This window comes from Octopus bimaculoides, chromosome 1 (genome assembly GCF_046866305.1).
Source record: "Octopus bimaculoides isolate indiv1 chromosome 1, ASM4686630v1, whole genome shotgun sequence".
NCBI classification, from domain to species: Eukaryota; Metazoa; Mollusca; class Cephalopoda; order Octopoda; family Octopodidae; genus Octopus; species Octopus bimaculoides.
Genome location: NC_142928.1, coordinates 200,761,042 through 200,778,088, shown reverse-complemented (window position 1 = coordinate 200,778,088; position 17,047 = coordinate 200,761,042). Strand labels below are relative to the sequence as shown.

Sequence of the window (17,047 nt, the reverse complement as noted above, 5' to 3'; positions counted from 1 at the left end):
GGAAATTAAAATCATAGAAAAGATGATATCACCCCAACAACTAGCATTTTCACATCCGAGTCTTGCAGAACATTTCCATAATGAATCTAAATAGAATCGTTTTGATTGTTGCTGCTTCATTAGGAAGTTTACTTCCCAAGAAAATAGTTTTTGGTTCGCTCTCACAGCATGGCACTTTGGGAAAAATGTCTTTGGCTATAGTAAATCAAAGCCATGTGATTGGATTTGATGGAGGGAAACTGAAAGAAGCCCATTGTATGTATATGTGTGTATGTGTTTGCATGTGTTTGTGTCTCCTTGTGTTGACATTGTGTGAGTGTTGTAAACAAGTGTCACCTCTTTACAACTGATGTCCTTCATTTTAAATCTTCCATGGAAACATGTCTGGTCAAGAGGGAGAAACATGTTACTTTACTTGGAAACAGGTGACAGGAAGAGCATCCAGCCATAGAAAATCTGCCTCAACAAATTCTGTCTTACCCATACAAGCAGGCGTGGCTGTGTGGTAAGAAGTTTGCTTCCCAACCGCATGGTTCTAGGTTCAGTTTCACCGCATAGCACCACCTTGAGAAAGTGTCTTCTACTATAGCTTCAGGCTGACCAAAGCCTTCTGAGTGGATTTAGTAGATGGAAACTGAAAGAAGCCTGCTGCATATATATATATATATGCATGTGTGTGTCTGTCTGTCCACCACCACCACCATTTCACAACTGCTGTTGGTGTGTTTACAGCCCCATAACTTAACAGTTTGGCAAAAGTGACTGATAGAATAAATAACAGGCTTTAATAAGAATAAGTCCTGGGGTCGATTCATTCTACTAAAACTTCAGGTGTTGCCCCAGCATGGCCACAGTCTAATGCAGTGGTTCCCAATCCTTTTATTCAAAGGAGTTTTTCCATGGACCCCTTTTAACATGCTTATACTTTTGTTAGGCCTCACCGAGGCAATGACTAGTGACCGAGACCTTTAGAAATATGCTGTGCATGAGAAGACCCGGCAAGCTAAGTGAGACCATAATCCGTGGCCTCTGCCAGGGGTGTAGCCAGCCCACTTATGTGTACCTTTCCTTCATTGGACACAAATCCCTGCTTGCGAAGACTTGTTGAGGCAAGTGAAATCGAACCAAATTCGACGACTGGCACCCATGCCAACCTTCATTGGACACTAAACTCAGCTTGCAAAGACCTGTTGAGGCAAGTGAAATCAAAACTGAACCAAATTCGATGGCTGGCACCCGTGCCAGTGGAGCACTAAGAGCACCATCCAAGTGGGATCACTGTCAGAGCAGCAGTCTCGCTTCCGTGCCGGTGGCACATAAAAAGCACCATTTGAGCGCGATCGTTTCCAGCTTCGCCTTACTGGCACTCGTGCCGGTGGAATGTGAACAAAACATTGGACTGACTCCTGTGCAGGTGGCACATAAAAAAACACCATTTGAGCGTGGCCGTTGCCAGTACCGCTGGACTGGCCCTCGTGCTGGTGGCACATAAAAAGCACCCACTACACTCTGAGTGGTTGGCGTTAGGAAGGGCATCCAGCTGTAGAAACTCTGCCAGATCAGATTGGAGCCTGGTGCAGCCACCTGGTTCATCAGTCCCCAGTCAGTTCGTCCAACCCATACTAGCATGGAAAGCGGATGTTAAATGATGATGATGACATATGAAATTTTGAAATTAGTTCCTAAACCCCCAGTACTACCTTTATAGACCACAAGGGGTCCGCAGAGCACAGGTTGGGAACCACTGGTTTAATGGCTGAAACAAGTACAAAATAAAGATGCAAGCATGAGAAAGTAGACATTAAATTGATGATGATGATGATGATAGTGATGATGGTGGTGATGATGATGGTGATGGTGACTATAGTGATGATGGTGGTGGTGGTGGTGATGATAGTTTCCCTAACATAATAAATACAACATTTACTGGTCATCAGTTTTGTCTCTCTTTTAATGAAATCAAAAAACTAAAAAAGACAAAAGCGTGAGCTTACTTTGCTTGATGTTTGTTGTATTTATTTCGATGAACTCGTCTCTGTCCGGTCGGGATTGCTCATGGGGCAACCCCAGCATGTGCAGCAATTCATGCATTACGATGCCGTTCAACCGACAAAATACACTGAGATAGATACTTTGCACTTTCCCTTGATATCCAATTTGACTGCCACAACTGCAAACGAGCAAATAATTTGCTTAATTATTAATTAAGCAATATGCAACATGTATATATGCTTCTATCGACATTTTTTTACGGTTGTCTGTGGAGTGGGGTGGAGGGGAAGAAAGGGGGGAGACAACCATCTGAAAGAACTTCATATCAGGGGTTGTGTCCCTCTTGTCACAAGTCACCACTACCAGGTGGCACTCTGTTTGTAAACCGGTCTGTGTGGTGGTGGTGGAGGTGGTGGTGGGCAAAAAAGTTTGGTCAGAGTGAGAAATGGGACGTATTTATGACGTTGCATAAATAATAATAATAATAATAATGAGGAGGAGGAGGAAGAGTAAAGAAGAGAAAGGGGGGTAAGTTTTTAGTAGGAGGTGAATAATGAAGTATTGACAACCAGTGTTGGTGTGTTTACATCCCTGTAACTTAGCGATTCAGTGAAGAGGGACTGATAGAATAAGTGCCAAGCTTAGAAACCGGTCCTGGGGTTAATTTGTCTGACTAAAACTCTTCAAGACAGTGCCCCAGCATGGCCACGGTCAAATGACTGAAACAAGTGAGAAAAGAATAAAAGAAAATACCATCATCATCATCATCGTGATTTAACGTCTGCTTTCCATGCTGGCATGGGTTGGACGATTTGACTGAGGACTGGCAAGCCAGAAGGCTGCTCCAGACTCCAGCCTGATTTGGCAAGGTTTCTACAGCTGGATGCCCTTCCTAATGCCAACCACTCCAAGAGCGTAATGGATGCTTTTACCTTCCACTGGCACGGGTGCCATATGTGTGACACCAGTATCTGCCATGACTGTGATTTTGCTTGGATTGATGGGTCTTCTTCTCAAGCACAACATAATGCCAAAGGTCTTGGTCATTGACTTTGTGAGGCCTAAAACTCAAAAGGAGCTGTTCATGTGCCACTGACACATCAACAGCTTTGCTTCCATGAGGCTCTCTGTTAGAAAGGTGCTTTTTACGTGCCACCGACAAAGGTGCCAGTTACGTGACCCCAGCATTGGTCATGACTCTGATCTAACTTGGCTTGATGAGCCTTCTCAAGCACAGCATATTGCTAAAGGTCTCAGTCACTAGTCATTGCCTCTGTAAAGCAATATATATATACACACACACACACATAAGGAAATGAGATGACAAAGGACAAAATGAATATCTTATGAGCTTCCATTAGCTTACAGCTGTTTCTGCTCTAAGATGCAGCAGACTCATAGTTGAATGCCTGAGGAACACCTTCAAGTCCACTGCATCTTAGAGCAGAAACAGCTGTAAGCTAATGGAAGCTCATAAGATATTCATTTTGTCCTTTGTCATCTCATTTTCTTATTCTGTACTCTGTACTCGACTAATGCGTCATTCTGAAGCAGATGTATATTGAGTTCTACTCCAGGTTATTAGTCATGCAATGCCTAAACAAATTATTAAAATGTAACATATATATATAAACAATGGGATATCCAGAGTTGATGCAGTACGACCATTTCAAGTGACTCCATTTAATTGAACAATGCAATCATTACATTAATTTAAATGCAGAGCTATCCTCAGTTGCATAAATAAATAAATAGAATTGATTTAATCAGTTGGACACATTTGTAGAATTTTACTTAAATCCTCAAAGAGGGTAAGAAGACAAAGTCCATGCTGTTCTCACTTCAGCTTAGAAGCTTCTCCTTCACCTTATTTTGAAATTGTACCAATAATACTGCACTAATTTTTGGTGCCTCAACTTAAGTACCTAATTCATCTGAATCCCAATTATTTTGTAATACACACACACACACACACATGTGATGTGTAGGGAGTTGATGTTTGTATAGATTTTACCATTTTTTAAAGTAAAATGTTTAGCTATTTGTAAATGTTTTCATTCCTAGACATGTGTCCTCCTATTTTGTTCCACTACCATTCACCATCTTCGAGGCAGCTTCAAGACTCCATCCTCCCACCATATGGCATCCTTCTGGGTCATGAACTGCTCTAAGTGGTTTTTACAGTTTTCCAAATAAGTTCTTCTCACTAAGAGAACTTTGTAAGGATTAAAATAAAGGGTAATCCAATGATGCAATGTCTGGTGAGTATGATGGGTATGTAAGAACATTCCAGCCAATTTGTTCCAATTTCTGCCAGGTTTACAAGGAAATATGAAACCTAGCATTGTCCTTAGGAAAAACAACACACTTCTGATTGACCAATTCTGGACATTTTTCATTGATTGGCTCCTTTAATCAGTCTAATTGGGAACAATAATTGTCTGAATTCAATGTCCAATTTTATAGAAGTGACTTTGTAATACACAAAGTCCTTCCGATTCCACTGGACGCTGAGCATTACCTTCATTGGACAATAGTTTTTTGGGATCAGAGATGACCTATGGCTAAACACCAGTGGTTCCTGTGTAAGACACCATTTCTGTCAGTAGATAAAATAAAAATAAATATATTCACCCAGTTGCATTTACAAATTGAATATAAATTTTCTCGTTAGTTTGATTAACGAATGTAATACAATCTTTTCCGTTGTAACGAGTTAGGTCCTCAATGGTTTTCATTGCTGTTAGAAACTTTTTCTTGTCAAGTTCAGCTGAAATACATAAAATTAACATAAAATTAGAGCCAATAAGAAAGTCTCTTGTCATACTAGAAACAACAAATATTCTTCAAATTGCATGTTACCATCTTAAGAAAGAACACAGTGGACATGGAAGTTCTAGCTACACAAAAACACAAGATATGGTCATGGCAGGAACGTCTTTGATCATAGTTCAGCTTCGTCAGTTCTAACCTAGGGTTAAAGAACAACGTTTAGAGAATATTGATGTTTGATATGACTGTCTGCCCTGTTTTATTTAGCAAAGCTTTTAAGGATAGAGAGAGAGAGAGAGAAAGAGAGAGAGTGTGTGTGTGTTTTACAGTGAAGGCTAATTTAATGACCACCTCCAAAGAGAGGCAGTTTGTATTGTCATTGTTCAAAGGACATATATCTTATCCCACCCCCCCAGTATGATGCAACAAGGGAGTATCTACGTAGTCACTTGACTTACTAGATATAATAACTAAATCTCTCATTACATTCTGTGATCTTAAAAAGAGGAAGGATATATATTGTGTAATGTAGTCCAAGGTAGACCATGTCTGAAATGAATAATGGCAAAGTGATGGCTAGCATGCTGTTAATCATAGACCTCTTCTGTAGAGGTTGACCTGGGGCTAAACTATAATTACTTTATCCTGGAGTAGTTCTTAACAATTGTTTCAGAACAAGGCCTACAGTTTCGAGGGGAGGGGTTAATCATCCCTTTAAATACCACCAACTCAAATACATGACTGTTTATTTTATAACCTCAAAAGGATGGAAGTTGAAGTGGAGAAGATTTGAACCCTGAATGCTAAGGACTGGAACAGATACGGTTTTAAGGATTCTGCTAATTCCTTACTTTTAAGAAATAGGGTTTTATTATAATGAGGATTCTATTGCTGTGGTCACAGTGTGATTGATCCTTGGCTATGGTACGGATGTATAGTCATTAAAATGATCCTAAAATCCATCTTTACAATTTCAATGGATCAATATGTATCTCTGAATTCCTCAGCGCCAATCTCTGTCTTCATAACTTTAATCATTTCCATACTTCTACAACTAATTCAGAATCTCTTTTTTACAAACCCCTAATTCTTTTGTCTTATTCTTTGTCCACATGACTTAATTGTGTGGTTAAGACATTTGCTTTGCAACCTCATGATTTCGAGTTCAATCTGGCTGCGCAGAACCTTGATTGAGGGTTTTCTACTCTAGAGTTGACAAAAACTTGTGGGGGGAAATCCACCTGACAAAATTGGAGGAACTTTTTCTGCTGTTGTGTGGTAAACTTTATCCATTTGCTTCTTTTAGCACAATCTACAGTGTTCCTTCATGCCTTTAGCAGGGACTGCTCTTACAAGCCTTCAAGTGGGGCCTCTAGTTTGAAAACATCTTCTGATCTTGGAAATCCTAGAAATGGTCATAGCATTGCACTTCCACATCTGATTACTGCATCTTTAAAAACCCATTTCCAATAAGTTACAAACATTTCAAGATTTACCGGAACTGTTGAAATTATAGCAGCAAAATTCTTAACAAATGAAAGATTAAGAAATCTGAGGTTACCTTTAGCAATAATCATTTTTATTTTACTCTTTTGTCCAATGTTTTGTTCTGTTTGATCTCCAATTAAAATGTTTGATCTCTTAAGATGAGATCACTTGTTTGAACATTTATAATCTTTATGAGCAACAACTTGTCTCAGCCATTCACTCATTTAATCTCAACACTTAATTTCAATGCTTAATCCTTACAAATTCTTTACACCAGTTTTTAACAAAGAAATGTTGGTACTTACAGAAATATTGAGCGATTTTGTATGGAATTTTGGGTTGGGGCCATTGACCATTAGTATTAGCGACTACATTTCTTTTCTGAAATAAAAAAACAAAAATTAATAAACGAAACAAAGATTGACAATGATTTGTCTTAGTGTGGACTGTGACAATGAAAAAGACTTGTCTTAGTGTGGACTGTGACAATGAAAAAGACTTGTCTTAGTGTGGACTGTGACAATGAAAAAGACTTGTCTTAGTGTGGACTGTGACAATGAAAAAGACTTGTCTTAGTGTGGACTGTGACAATGAAAAAGACTTGTCTTAGTGTGGACTGTGACAATGAAAAAGACTTGTCTTAGTGTGGACTGTGACAATGAAAAAGACTTGTCTTAGTGTGGACTGTGACAATGAAAAAGACTTGTCTTAGTGTGGACTGTGACAATGAAAAAGACTTGTCTTAGTGTGGACTGTGACAATGAAAAAGACTTGTCTTAGTGTGGACTGTGACAATGAAAAAGACTTGTCTTAGTGTGGACTGTGACAATGAAAAAGACTTGTCTTAGTGTGGACTGTGACAATGAAAAAGACTTGTCTTAGTGTGGACTGTGACAATGAAAAAGACTTGTCTTAGTGTGGACTGTGACAATGAAAAAGACTTGTCTTAGTGTGGACTGTGACAATGAAAAAGACTTGTCTTAGTGTGGACTGTGACAATGAAAAAGACTTGTCTTAGTGTGGACTGTGACAATGAAAAAGACTTGTCTTAGTGTGGACTGTGACAATGAAAAAGACTTGTCTTAGTGTGGACTGTGACAATGAAAAAGACTTGTCTTAGTGTGGACTGTGACAATGAAAAAGACTTGTCTTAGTGTGGACTGTGACAATGAAAAAGACTTGTCTTAGTGTGGACTGTGACAATGAAAAAGACTTGTCTTAGTGTGGACTGTGACAATGAAAAAGACTTGTCTTAGTGTGGACTGTGACAATGAAAAAGACTTGTCTTAGTGTGGACTGTGACAATGAAAAAGACTTGTCTTAGTGTGGACTGTGACAATGAAAAAGACTTGTCTTAGTGTGGACTGTGACAATGAAAAAGACTTGTCTTAGTGTGGACTGTGACAATGAAAAAGACTTGTCTTAGTGTGGACTGTGACAATGAAAAAGACTTGTCTTAGTGTGGACTGTGACAATGAAAAAGACTTGTCTTAGTGTGGACTGTGACAATGAAAAAGACTTGTCTTAGTGTGGACTGTGACAATGAAAAAGACTTGTCTTAGTGTGGACTGTGACAATGAAAAAGACTTGTCTTAGTGTGGACTGTGACAATGAAAAAGACTTGTCTTAGTGTGGACTGTGACAATGAAAAAGACTTGTCTTAGTGTGGACTGTGACAATGAAAAAGACTTGTCTTAGTGTGGACTGTGACAATGAAAAAGACTTGTCTTAGTGTGGACTGTGACAATGAAAAAGACTTGTCTTAGTGTGGACTGTGACAATGAAAAAGACTTGTCTTAGTGTGGACTGTGACAATGAAAAAGACTTGTCTTAGTGTGGACTGTGACAATGAAAAAGACTTGTCTTAGTGTGGACTGTGACAATGAAAAAGACTTGTCTTAGTGTGGACTGTGACAATGAAAAAGACTTGTCTTAGTGTGGACTGTGACAATGAAAAAGACTTGTCTTAGTGTGGACTGTGACAATGAAAAAGACTTGTCTTAGTGTGGACTGTGACAATGAAAAAGACTTGTCTTAGTGTGGACTGTGACAATGAAAAAGACTTGTCTTAGTGTGGACTGTGACAATGAAAAAGACTTGTCTTAGTGTGGACTGTGACAATGAAAAAGACTTGTCTTAGTGTGGACTGTGACAATGAAAAAGACTTGTCTTAGTGTGGACTGTGACAATGAAAAAGACTTGTCTTAGTGTGGACTGTGACAATGAAAAAGACTTGTCTTAGTGTGGACTGTGACAATGAAAAAGACTTGTCTTAGTGTGGACTGTGACAATGAAAAAGACTTGTCTTAGTGTGGACTGTGACAATGAAAAAGACTTGTCTTAGTGTGGACTGTGACAATGAAAAAGACTTGTCTTAGTGTGGACTGTGACAATGAAAAAGACTTGTCTTAGTGTGGACTGTGACAATGAAAAAGACTTGTCTTAGTGTGGACTGTGACAATGAAAAAGACTTGTCTTAGTGTGGACTGTGACAATGAAAAAGACTTGTCTTAGTGTGGACTGTGACAATGAAAAAGACTTGTCTTAGTGTGGACTGTGACAATGAAAAAGACTTGTCTTAGTGTGGGATGTATCAGTCACTCAGCTGGCGCCTTTGGAGTTTGTGTAATGGCTCTGATGTTGTAATGTGTTTTTGAAGACCTGTTGAGAGGAATTACAAGGTAGGGAGCCTCTATGTAGAGTCACACAGCCTGCTAGAAATAGGAGCTAAATCTCTCTCATGCCACTCTCAAGTTCAGGAGAAATATTTTTAAAAAACTGAAGAAAAATGTTTTTGTGGAAAGTTAAAAATTGTGACACGAAAAATCTATTTGAATATTTCTACTTACAAATCTGTTGGAATCTTGTTTATGGATATTGGCATCATATGTTCCTGTCAATAACACATGTAGAAAAGATCTTTATACATTCATTATCAACAGATATTAAAGTCTGCAAAAAGGGAAGAATTGATATGCTGCAAACTCATGTGGGAACATAGACACATACATATGTATATGGGTACATACACACACACATAAATATATACACATATGTATAAACAAAAACGCATCTACACAAACATACAGATGTACTACACATACATGTGTATGCAGGCATACACACGTGTACACGTATACATATATGTAGGCACATACACATGCATGCAAGTACACACGCACATGCTGGTATCCACTCACACAAACTCACTTATCACAATGATGTAATGGTGGTTGTGGTGGTGGTGGTTGTGATGTTGGTGGCTCTGGTGATAGTGGTATTCAACATATCTCACCCATTTCTATGAATCCTGGAATTACTTTATTTCTCCAAGAGTCTCAGATTGGCCAAACGTCAGTTCCAGCAGGCTGGAACACATTCTGTTTCTCCAGAAATATTGACTATGAAGCTGAAATTTCATTTAAGCTTCTGGATGTTCAGGTTCCTCTCACTTGTTCACAAACATTTTATTTTCCTTGGATATATTTTCCTACACCATTAACGTCAACAGACTTCCACAACACAACCATATTCATATTTTGTGATCCCTAACAACAATATCAGGTCTGTTAGGATTTAATTTGGTTACAGTTTAGTTAGTCTTTCATTCCACCAGTATTCTTTTAATCCATTAATCTCAATATATTCCTCTTAATCCGTTGTAGTTTCTTTTCTTTCTTACTCCATCTCATTCTCTCGCAGTTGGCCCCAATGTAATTAAAGTCTCCTGTTTCTGCTTTTACATCATCTACATTTGGTGTCAGTCGATGCATCCTTCTTTGTTTGTATTTTTTAATTGTAGATATTTGGAGACTCCTTACCCCAGGACTTTAAGGGGACAAGCCATGAAGGTGTAGGGACTCCCATCCTAGGCTTTTAGTATTGTTTCTTCCATTCTTGGTGCATTCTTCTCTCTTTTATTCTTGTATTTGTTTCAGCAATTTGACTGTGGCCATGCTGGAGCACCGCCTTTAGTTGAGTAAATCAACCCCAGGACTTATTTTTTGTAAGTCTGCTACTTATTCTATTGGTTACTTTTGCTGAACCACTAAGTCATGGGGATGTAAACACACCATCATTGGTCGTCAAGTGATGTTGGAGGTACAAACACACATATATATACATACATCATCATCATCATCATTGTTTAATGTCTGCTTTCCATGCTGGCATAGGTTGGACAATTTGACTGGGGACTGGCAAGCCACGAGGCCGCACCAGGCTCCAATCTGATCTGGCAGAGTTTCTACAACTGGATACCCTTCCTAACACCAACCACTCTGAGAGTGTAGTGGGTCCTTTTTACATGCCATCAGCACAAGGGCCAGTCAGGCAACAATCACGCTCAAATGGTGCTTTTTACATACCACTGGCACAGGAGCCAGTCTGGCCACACTGGTAACGCTCACGCTCGAATGTTTTTTACATGCCACAGGCACGGGAGCCAATCAGCGGCCCTGGTAATGATCATGCTTGGATGGTGCTTTCAATGTTCCACTGGCACGAGTGCCAATCAAGTGGTAGTGGTACTGTCATTGGCCACGTCAGTGATTTTGATTTCACTTGCCTCAACAGGTCTTCACAAACAAAGTTTATTGTCCAGTGAATGAGGGGTACTCATAAGTGGGCTGGTTACACCCAGTAGCATAGGCCACGGGTTATGGTGTTTCTGTAGATGAACAGAGAAAACTGAGGTACTGCAGGGGATGGTTACATCTGCTTTACCTCTGATAACGTCATACTGTTTGATATGTTGTCCACAGAACCGAAGAAGATGCTACAAGACATTGACGATAGCAGCAAATATGTTGGTTTAAATATGGACTTTAATAACAATGAAGTCTCATAAGAGTTAGAGACCTCAACATCAGGAAAGAGGATGAACTCAATGAGTGGCAAAAGGCCAGAAACTAGAGACATAACACAGAATCGGTCTCGGCTGGATTACATTCAGTATGATGGTTGCCAACTTTGAGAAACAGAAGCTTATCATTAAAGCTGAAGAGTAAATGCTTTCAGACCTCACTCACAGATGGAAGACTTGGTCATTGAGTGACACACAGATATTAGTCACCACTCAATGCCAGAGTGACCATGGCATGATGGGAGTGGCAACAAAAAAAAGAAAAAAGGAAACAAACAGAACCCATTTGAATCCAAGAGAAGGGTCCAAGACCTCATTCAGCAAATAAAAATGGCAGAATCACAAGTTAGTGAGGCATTTTGTAGGATAGGAGACGAGAGAGGGATTAACAAGTGAGAGAGGGGGATTAACAGGTGAGAGAGGGGGATTAACAGGTGACAATGTTATGTCCATGAAACAATGTGTCCAAGATGACCAAAAGAAAGTTGGGAGACAACTTTGACCAAAGCTTTAAGGTCTACACTGGGGTCTGGTGGTCAAAGGTTGCTGGTGGAATGGAGGGAACACAAAGGAGGACCCGTCCAGCAGGAGCAACACAGACCTTGAAGATATTGATAGTTGTGTGCGTGTTGTGTGTGTTTGTGTGTGTGTGTTGTGTTGTGTTGTGTGTGTGTGTTGTGTGTGTTATGTTTGTGTTGTGTGTGTTTGCATGTTGTGTGTTTGTCTTGTGTGTGTGTTTGTGTGTGTGTTGTGTTGTGTTGTGCGTGTGTTTCTGTATGTGTTGTGTTTGTGTTGTGTGTTGTGTGTTTGTGCTGTGTGTATGTTGTGTTGTTTGTGTTGTGTTGTTTGTGTTGTGTGTGTGTGTGTGTTGCATGTGCATGCTTCAACTTATTTAAAACTAACTGGTAATTAATCAATAATTTGTCCTATAGCGATATCAATAATTAGTGATAAATCAATAATTAATAATGAAATAACAATCAATAATTATACCTGTGACGACTTCAGGATATTGTGAATCAAGATCTGAAACAATAATATTGAGAGAAATGTAATTAATTAGTATGTTAATTAGTTATAATGAAGTAAATTAATGAATAATTCAGAGACAGAGAGGAGAAAAGAAGGGTGAATATTTGGGAGAGAGAGGGGGAGAAAGGTATATGACTGTGTGGAGAGAAAGAGAGTGAGAGTGAAGGAAAGAGAGAGAGAAAGAAAGAGAGAGAGTGAAATACACAAAATAGTTTTTGTTCTTCAGTTTAAGATGACTCAGGAGATAATCCATTGGATTAAAAATATGCAAAATTATTTAAAGTTTAAATATATCCAAGGTGTTTAAAATGATATTTTATGATTGATGTTTGTAAAGTTATTTGTCTTTCATACATTTGCTGGTTTGAAGAATTTCAACAAAGTTCCTCTTTGTCAGTTCGTAAAAAATTGGAAATAAATGACAACATTACCATAGAAAAAAGAAAATAATAAGAATCATTTAATTATAATTAGTTTTCCTCACTTTACCAAATTAGTTCGTCATCATCATCATCAACACCATCATCATCGTTTAACGTCTGCTTTCCATGCTGATATGGGTTGGACAGTTTGATAGGAGCTGAGAAGTCAGAAAACTGCACCAAGCCCTGCTCTCTGTTTTGGCAGGGGTTTGTTTTAATGCCTGGATACCCTCCCTGATGCTAACCACTTTACAGAGTGTGCTGGGTGCTTTAAGTGGCACCAGCCCCCTTGAGGCACCACCACCCAGGTACAGAGAGGTAAATGTAAGTGGAATGGTAGAGAGGATTAGACAGGGAGAGTGGGGCAGAGGGGAGAAGAAAAGGAATGCAGCGAGGGGTGAACTTGGGAAAGATAGAAAGGATATGGTTGGGAGAGGGAGGACGAGGGAGAGAGAGAGAGAGGTGAGAAAGTGGTGCTGGGCTGCAGGGGATGAGAGACAAGTGTAAGGCATGAAGAAAATGTTTAGTTTGGGGTTCATTGGTGGGATTGGATTAATGTAATGTGTGGGTAGAGGGCAAATAATACACAGCACTTCCAGCTAACTGTAATGCTCCTCCACTAATCACTTTAAGATGCAACATCTTTTCTATTTCAGTTTCCAGGTCCTTATACTTACTCAGTTTGTCAAATTCCTTGACAGATATATTTTTATCAGTGGGAACACCTACATCTATTAGTCTACAAGTATCTTCTTCCCCAACCTTAATGACTATGTCTGGTCAATTAGCCTAGATTGTTCCATTAGTGTTGACTGGAAAATCCCAGAGGATAGTAAGGGCTAAGGGTGATGTTCATAACAGTAAGCAGAAATGCTGATTTTGTGGTGTTCATGTATTTTCCAATATAAATATTCTTCTACCCTATCGTGGCGATTTTGATACTCGTTTGGTGTCAGCACAGAACATCCCAAGATGAGATGGTCTATTGTTTCATCAAATGTGTCACAGAATCTGCATTTAGTGTCAGAACTGTTTTGAAGAACATTAGCCTGGTAGTTTCTTGTGAGTAAACTTTGATCTTGTGCTGCCAATATATAAAACCTTCAGTCTCTGCTTTCAATCCTGAACTTCTCAGCCACTGACGGGTTGTTGCTTGGTCTACATCAGCATTTCGACTTTGAAGAATATACTGTCCATGCAGAGGCTTCTGGATCCACCGTTTCTCAATTTGTTTCTGCCCATTCTTTTTTGCACTCTGCTTGATCCATTTCGCTTGTTTGGTGGCAGTGGTTTCAGGTTCTTCATCTAATTCAGGGTTAATACCAAGTTCTTTTGCGAATTTGCAAACTCACTTGACAATAGAATGTGACTTTCTGCTGCTTTCATGTTTGCACACAAGCCACAGCGTCCAGTCCTCTGTACCTGTTCATTGCTGCTGTGGAGGTCTTATAGCACAGTTCTACCTGCATCATTCCTCTTCGCCCATTACTTCTAGGTAGGTACAGACAATCAATATCAGCTTTTCAGTGGTGCATGTTCTTAGATGTTAGTATTTTTCTGTTCTTTTTCTTATTCTTTTTAAATAAGGTTTTGTTGTAACTCTTGGAGTCTTGCATGCATAGTGGGCTTGCTGCCTGCAGCCTACGGTACTATGCTATCCATTCTTTTCAATGATCTAATATTTTCCTGATTATTTTGTTACAGTTCTACTGGACACTCTCATTCCGATTTCCTTTATATTCCTCTTGATGCCTTCTGATACTGTTCCCAAGGACCCAATAATAATTGGCACTATCTTCACCTTCTTCATTTTCCATACCCGGGCTATTTCGTACTTAAATAGATTGTATATATCAACTTATTATTATTATAATTGTTGAGTGAGAGAGCAATGCATTTCATCAAAGTGACATTGGGGTAAAGCATATGAAGCCCATTATACCCATCAAGACTACCCGTCTGATAAGGGTACACCAGGCATATGCATCACAACCCTGTGTGCACGACATGGTAACCCAATATCAAGATAAACAGTGCATGACCTTCTAGGTGGAGCCCTGTGTGAATTTCTTTTAGGTTGAGTAGCCCATCCTGCTCAAAAGGTCCCTGAATAAGGGCTGGTTGTTTAAGGATGATGAACAAAACACCTCGGGAAGCACCCATGTTTCCTGAGGTGAATTATTCAAACCTCACAGAATTCCTCTCAATACATGGCTTTGATGCTTCCCCACGACTTCTACTCATGATCAGAGAGGCATATATCGTCAGCCACCAAGGGACATGCTCATCTGGTTAAGGTCAAACAACTGACAAGCAAAGCTGTGGTATTGAACAGATATTATTACTATTATTGATGTCATTATCATCATCATCGTAATAACTCTTTTCATTCATTCATTCATTCACCATTTTATTCTTGTCTTGGTTTATTAGATATCAAGCTTCATCCCACAACCTTAAGTATCTGGCACCACTATTACAGTCGTTGCTCTGCCAAGCAAACATTCTTTCTTGTAGAACCAGGAAATTCATCTTGATATCCAGCATCTTTCACCAACCATTCTAACTTCTTGCCACCCTCCCTCAGGTTCCAATTATAATTGGGGAAAAAAATTTTTATGGCAATTCCAAATATTTTAGGCCATGTTATTCTTTTATTCTCTCACATTCTTTGTCTACCATTCCTGTTCCAAACAGACAGGCATCATCAATTAAGCGGCACACTTGTTCCTCCTTATTGAGTGCAATAATAATGCAATCATTATTAAACCTGGGGGTTTCCAGAATGTTTCATATCCCACAGTACCTTCAGATGGTCATCTTCAAGGACGTGTTCCGTTTTATGGTCATACTATTTTCCCACATGTTCAAATCCAGAATTCTTTTACAGATTTGCTAATGTGTGGTTGTAACAGTCTTGTCATGTCTCCAGATATTAGAAACCCCCTGAGTAAGCATTTTACATCCAGAAGCTACGTCTGCAGCCATCATTTTCACCACACATTCTACATTCAGTTGAGATGTCGTCTTTATCTGTAGTCTTTCTAACAAATCTTGCTCTGTTGGTTTGATTCTGTACAGAGACAATGAAACCTCTTTGTCTTTTTCTTTAATATTTTTTAACCTTTGAAATGACTTCTGATCTCAAAAAACTTTGTGTAACCATTTTGTATATCAGTTCTACCTCTGAGGACTTCCATTTTTCTCTTCTTTCAGCTATTAAAAGCACCTCATCACTTTCAGCAATGCACAGTCTTGAACTCTCCTCTTCTACATCCACATAGTTTTCTACACTTATCATTCCACTTCATCCATCCTTTCACCTAAAAAAAACAACCTGCCAACATCTGCTTGTCACTATAAAGCTTCATAGATTTTCTAGCATTTTCCTCGTCTCTCTTGTCAAGTTCTTCCTTTGTTCACGTCATTATTTCACTGTTGTACCTCAAGATGGAGATGGCTTTTGTGTTTGTTTACACCATTGAGATTTGGATTTTAGTATGCCCATTATCCTTTAGGAATATTCTTTCTTGATTTTAACTTTCATTGTTTTATCCTTTATACCGCCAGCATCCAAGACTTCAATATATTTGTATCTATCATCCCATCATCATCATCATCATAATCAAATAGCTTAGTAGTTATTGAGATTATTAATAATTCACAACACACAATTATAAACTATTTAAGTTTGGGTTTTAAAAGAGAAAAACAAGAAAAAGTGAACCAAGAAAAAGCTGAAATGGAGAATGATTCCAAGAATGAATTCTTTTCTTTGAGGGTAAATATTATAAAAACTCTGGATTTTAAAATGATTTTACATTGTAGAAGGAAAAAATTGGGGGAGGAAAAGCTAGAAATTGAAGATAAAATTTAAAACATATGTAAAAAAAAAATTAAGCGATAACAAGAGCAGAAAATAATAGAATCAATTTTTAATGTTTTTGATACCCACTTACTTGAAACTGTTTGTAGTTCTATAATGCAAATATCTTACTTTAAATGTGATCTAAAGTAAAACTTTCCATCAAAATTTCATATCAGTTTATGTACCAAATGAGTTATTTTGAAATCAATTGAAACATAGGCATTACAGCAGAAGTTTAGTAACAAAAGGGTTAAGGTAGAAAAAATAGATTAGTTGTGAAAGTTGATGACATACCTGTGTAACATTCTTGCTGAAAATAAGCAGAAGACATGGCAGATGTAAAGTTAAGGATATTGACAAGAAAATAATTTTTAAAATAGTTCTATGCAAATTTAAAGAAAATATTTCAATCAAATATTCTGAAGAGAAGTATTTGATTATTAAGATGCCATACTAATGATACATTAAGATGTCTTTACCAGAAGCAATATGTCCTTTTCTTAGCCCTTTCTAAGACTTCATGATATACAAAATGGAGACCAACAGCTTCAATTATTAACACATGTACATGCATACATACACACATAAATATATACATATACATACATA

General features: G+C 38.5%; 1 protein-coding gene across 1 annotated transcript in view; it reads right to left on the bottom strand.

Moving 5' to 3' along the window:
* The window catches only part of LOC128250023 (astacin-like metalloendopeptidase), a gene marked incomplete at its 5' end in the record, with an annotated part of 37,016 nt that extends 24,825 nt beyond the window's left edge, over positions 1-12,191 (bottom strand). Inside the window, 5 exons of the mRNA XM_052974628.2 lie at positions 1,995-2,170; positions 4,627-4,762; positions 6,558-6,633; positions 9,102-9,145; positions 12,110-12,191. Coding sequence (XP_052830588.2) covers positions 1,995-2,170; positions 4,627-4,762; positions 6,558-6,633; positions 9,102-9,145; positions 12,110-12,191 — 514 coding nt within the window. The remainder of the gene's footprint in view (positions 1-1,994; positions 2,171-4,626; positions 4,763-6,557; positions 6,634-9,101; positions 9,146-12,109) is intronic.
* Positions 12,192-17,047: the final 4,856 nt, after the last annotated feature.